Source organism: Nerophis ophidion, linkage group LG19 (assembly GCF_033978795.1).
Source record: "Nerophis ophidion isolate RoL-2023_Sa linkage group LG19, RoL_Noph_v1.0, whole genome shotgun sequence".
NCBI lineage: Eukaryota > Metazoa > Chordata > Actinopteri > Syngnathiformes > Syngnathidae > Nerophis > Nerophis ophidion.
In genome coordinates, this window is record NC_084629.1 from 10,117,464 (window position 1) to 10,130,716 (window position 13,253).

Here is a 13,253-nt window from a genome sequence, read left to right on the forward strand (position 1 = left end):
CATTCCATTACCGCTTTTAATGTGTATTTGGGGTCATTGTCCTGTTGGGACACACAACTGCGCCCAAGACCCACCCTCGGGCTGATGATTTTAGCTTGTCCTGAGGAATTTGGGAGGTAATCCTCCTTTTTCATTGTCCCATTTACTCTCTATAAAGCAGCAGTTTCATTGGCAGCAAAACAGGCCCAGAGCATAATACTACCACCAGGTAGGAATGATGTTCCTGGGTTTAAAGGCCTCACCTTTTCTCCTCTAAACATATTGCTGGGTACTGTGGCCAAACAGCTCAATTTTTGTGAAGTGAATTATATTTATATAGCACTTTTTCTCTAGTGACTCAAAGCACTTCACATAGTGAAACCCAATATCTAATTTTTACAATTAAGCCAGTGTGAGTGGCACTGAGAGCAGGTGGGTAAAGTGTCTTGCCCAAGGACACAACGGCAATAACTTGGATGGCGGAAACAGGGATCGAACCTGCAACCCTCAAGTTCAATCAATCAATCAATGTTTATTTATATAGCCCCAAATCACAAATGTCTCAAAGGACTGCACAAATCATTACGACTACAACATCCTCGGAAGAACCCACAAAAGGGCAAGTTGTTGGCATGGCTGCTATGCCGGTTGGTATATATTTTTTTATATATATTTTTGTTTCATCTGACATCACATGGACAAAGATAAGCCCTTCTGGAGGAAAGTTCTGTGGTCAGAAGCTTGTGGATGGCTACCAAAAGCGCCTTATTGCAGTGAAACTTGCCAAGGGACATGTAACCAAATATTAACATTGCTGTATGTATACTTTTGACCCTGCACATTTGCTCACATTTTCAGTAAACCCATAATACATTCATAAAAGAACCAAACTCCATGAATGTTTTTTGTGACCAACAAGTATGTGCTCCAATCACTCTATCACAGAAAAATAAGAGTTGTAGAAATGATTGGAAACTCAAGACAGCCATGACATTATGTTCTTTACAAGTGTATGCAAACTTTTGACCACGACTGTACTTCCTCTTCTTGTATATGTTACACATTTCCAGCACTGTCATGTGTTAAAGGAAGTGCCGTTGACAATAGTACAATATAAAAGAAACCCCCTCGATTAGAAATACCGCCGCAGAGTCTTAGAGGCTATACTAAGCTACCGTACGATTTATAAATATTATTTTTGTTCCCCAGACCTCAAGGCAAGATGGGTTAGAAAACGATTTGGTCCGCTGTAACCGTAATGCTACTAAAACCTTGAGTTCCCGCCCCCTACCCCAGACTCCCTTCTCGATGATTGCAGCAGTACAACGGAACGTCCACAAAGCGAACATCCCCGGACATTATCCCTGAAAGAACACCACTTGGCATTACACCTCGACTGTCTTCTCCCAGTCTGAGAGAACATGAAGGAAAAACCCTGTGACTCGTTACTTTTGGTGGATGTCCTCGTGCCTGATGATCTTGTAGGTGATCCAGTAGAAGACGTTAAATATGAGGAAGGCCAGCGGGAAGGCAGCTCGAGAGATTGTGTCTATCCTCTTAGCTCGGTCCACAAACTTCTTCTTCATGTTGTCGATGTCTTTTTGGACCGCCGACTGAGGGTTCGGGGCCGTAGCGACGCTCTTAACAGCTGAGCCGTCTTTCGTTGGCAGACACTGGTTCACATTGTAGCCAGCAAAATTAAAGCGACCGTCACGCATGTCTTCATCCTGAAAAATACCCACACATGTGGACACATAAGAGGTCACATGGTTATGTAATTATTTTCTACCAGGAATCACATTTGGAATTTGACAGAATTGATCGTTGCCAAACACGCATGTGTGGATATGCACATTAGAGATGTAATGGTAATCCGCGGTAAAACTCCTGACGGTTAGTGTTACAGTTTTAAATTAGAATGATCAAAAAAACATGATTGATATACTCAATGTTAGCTTAAATGCTAACATGAAAACATTTTGATTGATTGATTGATACTTTTATTAGTAGATTGCACAATTCAGTACATATTCCGTACAATTGACGACTAAATGGTAACACCCGAATAAGTTTTTCAACTTATTTAAGTCGGGGTCCACGTTAATCAATTCATGGTAATGACATTAACTTCTTTCCCCATTAAACGACATACCCCACTCTAAACTTACATAAACACATTACAGCCTGAGCAAGTAAGCTATTCAATTATGCACATTGAACCTAAACGCTGTGCAGAATGATCGACATATACTCAGAGGAAAACAGACGGAGGTGTTTCTACTGTGCGTTGATGGACCATTGAACAGAATAGGAGGCTACAATGCCCGCCAGAAATAAAAAATAGATTTTATTTGTTACGCACATTTTATTTAAATACATTTTAAAGTGCTACAGTACAATATTCAAAAATTAGAAGCTTAGCCATTAAAACTGGTAAAATAATAAGACTAAAACACTATCAGTGAAGCATAAGGAACACAAAACATACAAAATAGTGGGTTTTCTGACACTGTCTAATCATTTTGGTAATAAAGAAATAATTTATTAAAGTATCTCAGTCGTGATATAAGTACTTTTTGAGCACCACATTCAACAATACTGTAGTAATAATAACAACTGATAATTATGGTGACTATAACCATGATATAAAATGTTCTTATTGTTACATCCCTAGTGCAGAGACAACAGCATACTCTGTAGATACATTTTGTGAGCAATATTTCAATGCTGCTAAAACCTGCCCGACTTTTGTATCTCCTATATTAAATATGTATATTTTAAAATTGTAAGAGCACTTTATTAATGTGTCTTCACTTCTTATTTTATGAACATATTTTGGGTAATTTTTATTATGTTCATGGTATTTTTTTAAATGTTCTAATGCTGTTGTAACTTGGAGTGGCACTCTGGAACAAGTTTAGTTATATATTGAGTGCAATAACATCAAAGGCATCTATCTACATTATGTAAATTTCAGTCATTGGATGCACATTGGAAAAGGCGAATCTTAGAATTGTATTGAATGGAATCCCTTGTGATGAGGTGGCGACTTGTCCGGGGTATACCCCGCCTTCTGCCCGAATGCAGCTGAGATAGGCTCCAGCATCCCTCGCGACCCCAAAAGGGACACGCGGTAGAAAATGGATGGATGGATGGATGGATGGAATCTCTTTATAGTCATTGTCATCATAGTTAGCAACAAAATGATGTGCCATTCTTTAGTGCAATACAAGTAAAATACCTAAAATATAAAAAATAGTATTGTCAAAAATAAGTTAACTTGTGATTAATCACAATAAATGATCCCATTATTCATTAATTTTAAGCAGATTGAATATGCAATGTATCATGTTCCTTTACGTTAAGTTTACTCCAGGGCAGCTGTGGCTACTGATGTAGCTTACCACCACCAGGTGTGAATGAATGTTGAGTCCCACTTCTCTGTGAGCGCTTTGACTGTCTAAAAAGCTGCACAGGTTGTTATCTTGTCAGGGATCGGGTCAATGCCTACGTCAGTGCAAAAATGAGTGAGTAGACTCCGATTCCGTGTGCTTAGTGGCAAATTTCAATCCAATATACACCGTGATCAGACTTTAGATAAAACTGTTAGTGAGTTTTGGGCAAATAAATGACATGCATTCAAGTAAACAATTAAAAAAAATCCCATGTGACATTCTTACAGTAAAATCACATGGGTGTCCAAATATTGGACACCAATCTCAAGGGACAATACTCAATAACTTAGGGTAGTCAGTGTAAAGATTTACAGGTCCTTTAAAAAAAAAAAAAAAAAAAAAATCTTTATACTTGTGAAACTAGTTTGGACAATAATGTCTGTGCGTTGAGTAGGGGTGTAACGGTATGTGTATTTGTATTGAACAGTTTCGGTACGGGGGTTCCGGTTCGGTGCGGAGGTGTACTGAACGAGTTTCCACATGAACATATGTAGTAGCCGCCTAACCTAAAGTCTTAACAAGCTGCTCTGCTTTCTGCCTCTGTCTCCTACACAGCATCCAGCATTGTTCCACCCACACAACCATAGCGGTAACAGCCAATCAGCAGTGCGCATTCAGAGCGCATGGAGTCAGTGCTTCTGCGGTGGGGTTAGCAGATAGGTGTTTAGCAGGTGAGCATAAGGCAGCGGACTCTCCCCAAATTATAATAAACACTTCCCAGTCAACTACTACTATCATCAATATGAGCCCGTTGACTTTCTAGAAACTTAAACTGCAGCTCAGCTCGCTCGCAGTCCTGGCTTGAGGTGAAGGCTAATTAGCTTTTAGCGTAATATTAGTTCATTTTGCTGTGTGTGTGTGTGTATGCTAGTGACATAATAATGTAAGTGCATCATTAAGCCTACATGAACTCCATGGTGTTCAGGGATGAATAGTCTCTCCTTTTGCTTTTGTACTATTTTTTCAGCTATAGTTACATTAAACAGTGCCGGCAAATGTAGCAGCCTAGTTTTGAATGGCAGGGTCCCTGCTATCACATTTTGATAAAAATATAACATTTACATATTAAAAATCAACTACAGGCTTTCCAAATGCTGTAATAAATTAAGCATGATGAGTTGACTTGAAACTGATTAATGTTGCACTTTTTATATGTAGAAGAAAAGTTTTGTCATTTTATTTAATCCGAGCAACAAGTTGAGGCAGTTTAATGTTGATTAACGTGGGCAGAATTATTATAGTGTTCCCAATGTTAAAAGGATAAAGCCATTGTTTATAAATTTGGTAAATAAATAACCAAAAAATGTATATTTTGTTTTCTCACTGTACCGAAACTGAACCGAACCATGACCTCTAAACCGAGGTAAGTACCGAAACGAAATTTTTGTGTACCGTTAAACCCCTAGCATTGAGTCATTTTCGGTAAATAGTCAATCTATATTGCTATTCAAGCCATTGCTATTTAACCGGGGGCCAAGTCCGGAATGACCCGGAGTCGAGTTCAAAACTTGAGAGAAACATTTTTGCAGCCAATTCCTAAAAACACTGAAGTGCTCCTGTTGTACAAAGCAGGGATTGTTAACTTTTTTGACCTCGGGGTACCACTCAAATGACAACACACTATGTTTCCATGCACTAAATTAGTCTGATTTCTCGAATATTTGTTTTTTTGTATTTTCACACCTACGTGTGAAGTCAACGAGTCCGTGCACTCTCTCTAACTCGACTATTGGTCATAAGCCATGTGTCTCCCGTACACTGGGGGGCGCTTTTTCCTTTTCCGCGGTTAGATGAATTCCTTTTCTGGTTGACCTATTTGGATCCTTACAACTTGTTCTAACTGACGTCCGCTGTGTTATTGGCACATATTACAATTATTATTATTCTGATGTTAAATAGCAGAAAGCATCAAGCCCTTTTGTTAAACTATCGGGATCTTTTCATAAAGGTTATATAAATTATTCAATCAAGTAGTTAACTCTGATTAATCATGATTAACCCAAATCAAAAGAGTGATTGATCTGATTTACATTACTATATTACTATTGATTTTAATTTCTGATACTAATACTCATACTTAATAATACAATTACAACATGTACCCTATGTGGATATACCTGTAGACCTATTCCTCCTTTTAGGCAGCTTTTTGTTAAAACAAATCTATATAATTGCATCAACATATTTACAGGTTTATATATAAATTCCATTATAGTTACCATAAAAAAGCAGCATATGGCTCTTCTTTTAGCATTAAGAGTTATTTTATGTAGATACCCTTATGATTCCCAAAGCGTATCAAATGATCCGTGCGGTGCATACATGCATAATAAGGGTTTTGTTGTTGCTAATTTTTGATGGAGATAAAAAGCCACTCTTCCTGTTGCAAAGGCTTATCGCCCTGATTAAAAAAAACAACTTTTATAACCGTATAAGAAGTAGCTTTCATCCCAAAGTTGAGGTTGCAGGGTTACCAATGGGGTTCTTATCGCCATGCCCCCAATGTGCCGACAGAAAAGGTAAACAGCAAGGTGCTATAAAAGTCTACCTTGAGATTCTTCCTTTGTCTTCGCCTCAAGCGCAGGAACTCTTTCTGTTGCCTGGAGACAAAATTAACCCCAGCGTATTCCAGCAATGCAGCAAATACGAAGAGCAGACACACCGCCATCCAGATATCAATGGCTTTTACGTAAGAGACCTGCGGGCGACAGGAAACATTTGCGTTACATCTTCCAGTCAGCCAGTGCATAAGGTGCACTTTGTGTGTTGAGCATAAAAATAATTTGGCAAGTTGCTAAATAAATCATACCATTTGATTGCCCTTATATATGTTGACTAGAAATATTTCTTAATATTTCTCACGTTGATATTTACATGACCGTAAACCGAAGATGGGTAAATAATAGCCGCCTTAGCTACAAACAAAGAGGAACCTTTGTTCGATAGAGATATCAGCTTGTCATCATTGGCGAGGGAGATGAAAGCTGCTCACCCTTGATGACCTCGGCTGTTCTGCGCCTGCCGATTAGCATGTGGAACACAACATCTCAGCTTTATGAGGGCACCGGAGCGTACCTATTTATTGTTTCCTCCAGTGGCGGTCTCTCAAAGGCCTCATTTTATGCATTCATCACCTTGTACTTCCCTTTTATGTTAGAGACGTGTATATATAGGCTGTCTCTGCTCATGCAAATACCGATTGATCAGCAACATCAGACTCGCAAGTATCCTCAAAAGTTGCACGGCAAGATACCTCAAAAACTCTTGTTATGCAGGCTTTCTTAGAACTTGACTGTGGATTAGTCAGAATGTCTTTGAAAGACTTGCTCCTTTTGTCTTCAGTAAAGCTCTAAAACACTGGGATCTCTTTGGCACTAGGCACCACACTTTTAACTCCAAAAAGTACAGCGTGTTTTGAGAGATAGTTTGCAGAAGCTGCACAGGTAGTCACGATTGCTTTAAATCCCTTTAGCTCCCCATTTACTTGAACTTGCAAACACTTCCTTTTGTGAATTGGTAATAGAAGCGTCCCGTATGGACAGTTCAATAGCTGCTCAAGCTTGCTATATCTTACGACAAATATGAGTACAACCTTAATTCCAATTAGAGAATGGTTTAGATTAGAATAAATTGATGTGTAGAAGCCCATAAATGACAAAGGCTACCTGACTGTGTCTTGGTCTTTGCATTCAAAAGCCTTCTTCAATTCAATTCTGGTGATCGTTATGCCTCACAAAAACCAAGAAGATCTCCAGCACCACAGTACATTTTTATACACAAAACAGCTTTACCTACTTGGACTGTGAGGTGTATTTAGCAAACAATTCTCAATTTCAATAAACCTTGGAATTGGAGCATACGTCCTTAGAGAACTCATTAGATTCTGACCTAGATCCATATTACGCTACAACAATGGTTCCCCATTGGTTAAGACAGACAACAATTTGGGGGGCCTTATACATACCAGTGTACTCACAGTGTTTATTTTAAAACGGTCTTCACATACAACACATTGCCAGGGACAAATACAAACCCCGTTTCCATATGAGTTGGGAAATTGTGTTAGATGTAAATATAAACGGAATAGAATGATTTGCAAATCCTTTTCAACCAATATTCAATTGAATGCACTACAAAGACAAGATATTTGATGTTCAAACTCAAACTTTATTTTTTTTTTGCAAAAAAGAATTAACTTAGAATTTCATGGCTGCAACACGTGCCAAAGTAGTTGGAATGGGCATGTTCACCACTGTGTTACATCACCTTTTCTTTTAACAACACTCAATAAACGTTTGGGAACTGAGGAAACTAATTGTTGAAGCTTTGAAAGTGGAATTCTTTCCAATTCTTGTTTTATGTAGAGCTTCAGTCATTCTTGCTGTCTCCGCTGTCGTATTTTACGCCTCATAATGCGCCACACATTTTGGATGGGAGACAGGTCTGGACTGCAGGCGGGCCAGGAAAGTACCCGCACTCTTTTTTTACGAAGCCACGCTGTTGTAACACGTGCTGAATGTGGCTTGGCATTGTTTTGCTGAAATAAACAGGGCCGTCCATGAAAAAGACGCCGCTTAGATGGCAGCATATGTTGTTCCAAAACCTGTGAGTACCTTTCAGCATTAATGGTGCCTTCACAGATGTGTAAGTTACCCATGCCTTGGGCACTAATGCACCCCCATACCATCACAGATGCTGGCTTTTAAACTTTGCGTCGATAACAGTCTGGATGGTTCGCTTCCCCTTTGGTCCGGATGACACGATGTCGAATATTTCCAAAAACAATTTGAAATGTGGACTCGTCAGACCACAGACCACTTTTCCACTTTGCATCAGTTTATCTTAGATGATCTCAGGCCCAGAGAAGCCGGCAGCATTTCTGGATGTTGTTGATAAATGGCTTTCGCTTTGCATAGTAGAGCTTTAACTTGCACTTACAGATGGAGCGACAAACTGTATTTCGTGACAGTGGTTTTTTGAAGTGTTCCTGAGCCCATGTGGGGATATCCTTAAAGATTGATGTCATATTTTTTATACAGAGCCCTCTGAGGGATCGAAGGTCATGGTCATTCAATGTTGGTTTCCGGCCATGCCGCTTACGGACCGTAGATGATGAAATACCCAAATTTGTGAGAAACATTCTTAAACTGTTTGAATATTTGCTCACGCAGTTGTGGACAAAGGGGTGTACCTCGCCCCATCCTTTCTTGTGAAAGACTGAGCATTTTTTGGGAAGCTGTTTTTATACCCAATCAAGGCACCCAGCTATTCCCAATTAGCCTGCACACTTGTGGGATGTTCCAAATAAGTGTTTGATGAGCAATTCCTCAACTTTATCAGTATTTATTGCCACCTTTCCCGACTTCTTTGTCACGTGTTGCTGGCATCAAATTCTAAAGTTAATGATTATTTGCAAAAAACAAAATGTTTATAAATTTGAACATCAAATATGTTGTCTTTGTAGCATATTCAACTGAATATGGGTTGAAAATTATTTCCAAATCATTGTGTTCCGTTTATATTTACATCTAACACAATTTCACAACTCATATGGAAACGGGGTTTGTACAGCTGTGTATTATCCACCCATGATAACATTTTAGTTCCTTGCACTGACTCGAATATAAGACAACCCTCTTTTTCAAGACTTGTTTTTGTAAAAAAAAAAGAAACATTTTCAGGGAAAATCATGATTTCAATATCGGTTGAATAACAACAGCTAGATTGCATTATTTAAAAAAAATCAACATAAGAGACTACACTCAATGTAAGTGGCCAATGTTTTTTACACCTGATTTTGGAAAATTATGTTTAAGACATAATCAAAGACAAGAACTTGCAACGAAATCTATTTGTTTATGTCACTCCTGTGTGAGAAACAGAACACTTCAACTGACTAGGGAAGAAGTTTGGCACTTCCTGGTGGTTTACATGAAAAAATTTAAAATATAAGCGAACGTTTCTTTCCAGACTTTTTTCCTGTGGAAAAAATACCGTCTTATATTTGCGCCAAAACATTATTCAGAAGGCAACATCAGCAAGACTCACAAACATTGTCATGAAATACTACATTTTACCACATCTTCAAGTAACAAAACACAAATATTTCAAACTAGATTGAAGATTACGTTACATTCTATTAAGTTACATTCAATAATAGTAATGTTAAAGAGGGGTGTTAAATCCCATAGCAAAGCAGGCAATAACAATATAAATTCAACAAACAATGAACTACTTAACGTGAATATACTGTAAGGCTATATTTTTCTCCCGGGAATAAGTTAGCCTTTTTTTTACTACGACTTCCTTATTAATACATGTTTCAGAAGGTTATGTTATTGTGTTGCCATCTGTCTGTCTGTAGGTCAGTTAACAAAATAACTCAAAAAGTAATGAGTGGATTTTCCTTAAACTTTCAGGAAATGTTCAAAATGGGATAAGAAACAACTGGTTAGATTTTGGGCCTGATCCGGATCAGCTCTTCCATGTTAACTTATGTTTACGCTTCTCTGTATGTGTATAGAGACGGACAAAAGTGTTTACTTTGGTTCTTTCATTCTTTTATAGATAGTTTAAAACATATGGGTGGATTTTCATCTACCTTGCAGGAAATGTCTGAAATTGGAGGAAGAACAAGTGATTACACTTATGGGCTGATCAAGTTCATTTCTACTACTTACCTTACGTTTTAGTTTCGAGCTTCAACTTCTTTGTGTATGTATGCTAGCGGTCCCAAATCCAGCTTCAGAGACAAAGACAGTGAATCTGTATCTTTCATTCCACTAGATAGCTCATATCGTTATGGACAGATTTTCATCTACCTTTCAGGAAATGTCCTATTTAAATAAGGAAACATTTTGGAGCTAAACCTGGTCATCGTCTGGATTCAGGACTTTTTGTTTTTTATAAGGCCTGGCGAAGGTTTGTGCCCTATCTATAATTCCAGAAGCTCACAAATATGATACAAGTTGTAAGTTCAATGGCATTGAATCTTTTTGTATTTATTTTCAAGAACAGCCATGAAAAATATTGGTTGTCTTATATTCAGTGTCAGCTTACATACACTATATTGCCAAAAGTATTTGGCCACCCATCCAAATGATAAGAATCAGGTGTCCTAATCACTTGGCTCGGCCACAGGTGTATAAAATCACGCGCTTAGGCATGGAGACTGTGTCGACAAACATTTGTGAAAGAATGGGCCGCTCTCAGGAGCTCAGTAATTTCCAGCGTGGAACGGTCATAGGATGCCACCTGTGCAACAAATCCAGTTGTGAAATTTCCTCGCTCCTAATTATTCCAAACTTTACTGTCGGCTCTATTATAAGAAAACAGAAGAGTTTGGGAACAACAGCAACTCAGCCACAAAATGTTAGGCCACGTAAACTGAGAGGGGTCAGCGGATGCTGAAGCGAATAATGCAAAGAGGTCGCCGACTTTATGCACAGTCAGTTGTTACAGAGCTCCGAACTTCATGTGACCTTCCAATTAGCCCACGTACAGTACGCAGAGAGCTTCATGGAAAGGGTTCCCATGGCGGAGCAGCTGCATCTAAGCCATACATCGCCAAGTCCAATGCAAAGCTTCGGATGTAGTGGTGTAAAGCACATCGCCACTGGACTCTAGAGCTGTGGAAATGCGTTCTCTGGAATGATGAATCACTCTTTTCCATCTGGCAATGTGATGGACTATTCTGGGTTTGGAGGTTGCCAGGAGAATGGTAAATTTCGAACTGCATTGTGCCGAGTGTGAAATTTGGTGGAGGAGGAATTATGGTGTGGGGTTGTTTTTCAGGAGTTTGGCTTGGCCCCTTAGTTCCAGTGAAAGGAACTTTGAATAGTCCAGGATACCGAACAATTTTTGACAATCACATACTCCCAACCTTGTGGGAACAGTTTGGAGTGGACCCCTTCTTCTTCCAATAACACTGTGCACCAGCGCTCGAAGCAAGGTCCATAAAGACATGGATGACAGAGTCGGGTGTGGATGAACTTGACTGGCCTGCACAGAGTCCTGACCTGAACCCGATAGAACACCTTTGGGATGAATTAGAACAGGGGTAGGGAACCTATGGCTCACGAGCCAGATGTGGCTCTTTTGATGACTGCATCTGGCTCTTGGATAAATCTGAGCTGACATTGCTTAACATAAGTAATGAATAATTCCACTTGTAATAAGTGTTAAAAATAATGTTCAAAACATAAAACATTCTCATGCATTTTTAGTCCATCCATCCGTTTACTACCGCACCTGTACAAGAAGTTTCATTAAGAAGTTATTTATTTATTATTGGTTAGTGTGGGGCTTGTCCTCCTGGGGGTTCTTCAGACCACCAAGCACCGACATGAGACCCCGTTTCAGGTTTACACTATTGTTTTATTTTTCAATAAGTCTCTCAGTTGCCATCCAGCAATTGTATTTTTCTCTTTCGTTCTCGCTCGCGCTCTGGCTCCAGCCCCATCCCCATCTCTCCTCCTGGCTGCCGCTTATAACAGAGCGACAGGTGATTAGATAACAAGGCTCAGGTGGGCCATCTACGCATCTCTCGCTGATTTGGAGGCCGGTCCTGGCACACCCCAGTTTGCTGCAGGCCGGTGGGCCACGCCCCCTCCATAGTTAGCTTCAGAATAACAATGTTATTACAAAGAATAAGAGACCTGTTATACTCTAGAAATGTTGGTCTTACTTAAAAATGCACGTGTTTAGTTGTGTTCAGTGTTAAAAAAAATATTATACGGCTCTTACGGAAATACATTTTAAAATATTTGGCTTTCTGGCTCTCTCAGCCAAAAAGGTTCTCAACCCCTGAATTAGAACACCAGTGTGTGACCTCACCAATGCGCTTTTGGAAGAATGGTCGAACATTCCTATAAACACACTCCGCAACCTTGTGGACAGCCTTCCCAGAAGAGTTGAAGCTATAATAGCTGCAAAAGGTGGACCGACATCATATTGAATCCTATGGTTTAGGAATGGGATGGCACTTGTTCATATGTGGGTCAAAGTAGGTGGCCAAATACTTTTGGCAATATAGTGTATATTTGGCTCTATAGGCTCCTGTATTAAGTAGTATGCAGCATCGCTCCGATGCGTCCTCTTACCTTTGGAAGAGACGCTCTGGAGCCGGAGCTTTGTGTCGTCATAGTGAGCACGGTGGTGATGCCCAGCGCCACTCTGGCGGGAGCGGCATCCATGTTGATCCAAAAAGACACCCATGAGAGGATGACGATGAGTAGAGAGGGGATGTACATTTGGATCAGATAGTAGCCCATCTGACGCTCCAGATGGAATTTCACTTCAATGCAAGTGAATTTGCCTGTTCAGAAATGACCGTTTTCAAATGCTGTAGCGGGAAACGTGACATATTGAATCCACTGACCCGTGTTGTAGTGTTTGGTACAGTATCCCAGCTCCTTCTCCTCCTTCATGATGAACTGAGGCAGTGTCAGTCCGTCTGACACCTGCACGGCGCCGTTTTCCAGCCACTCGAAGATCAGGTCGTTCATGGTATAGCCGACTTCAGGAAGACAAAAAACCTCTTTCAAATTCTCACTCCAGTATTTTCCCCGCAACGACCTAGCACGTTTATGCGAAACAAAAATCAGTGCTTACAACTCTCCAGTTGCATTGTACACGTTTGGACGTCCATGGGAAAGTTCTTCAGATCCATCGGGCAGGATAGGATGAGAGTCAATCTGAGACACACACACACACACAACAAATAAATAGGAGCATGTGCTAGAAAAGAGACATTACACCAGGGGTGTCAAACTCATTTTAGATCGGGGGCCACATGGAGAAAAAAAATCTACTCCCAAG

General features: G+C 39.8%; 1 protein-coding gene across 1 annotated transcript in view; it reads right to left on the bottom strand.

Annotated features, from left to right (window-relative positions):
* Window positions 1-1,289: 1,289 nt before the first annotated feature.
* LOC133537943 (glycine receptor subunit alpha-2-like) overlaps window positions 1,290-13,253 on the bottom strand; it is a 59,783-nt gene continuing 47,819 nt past the window's right edge. Inside the window, exons 5-9 of the mRNA XM_061879131.1 lie at window positions 13,047-13,129; window positions 12,814-12,951; window positions 12,536-12,750; window positions 5,983-6,132; window positions 1,290-1,706 (exon numbers count right to left, since the gene is read on the bottom strand). Coding sequence (XP_061735115.1) covers window positions 1,425-1,706; window positions 5,983-6,132; window positions 12,536-12,750; window positions 12,814-12,951; window positions 13,047-13,129 — 868 coding nt within the window. The 3' untranslated portion in view covers window positions 1,290-1,424. The remainder of the gene's footprint in view (window positions 1,707-5,982; window positions 6,133-12,535; window positions 12,751-12,813; window positions 12,952-13,046; window positions 13,130-13,253) is intronic.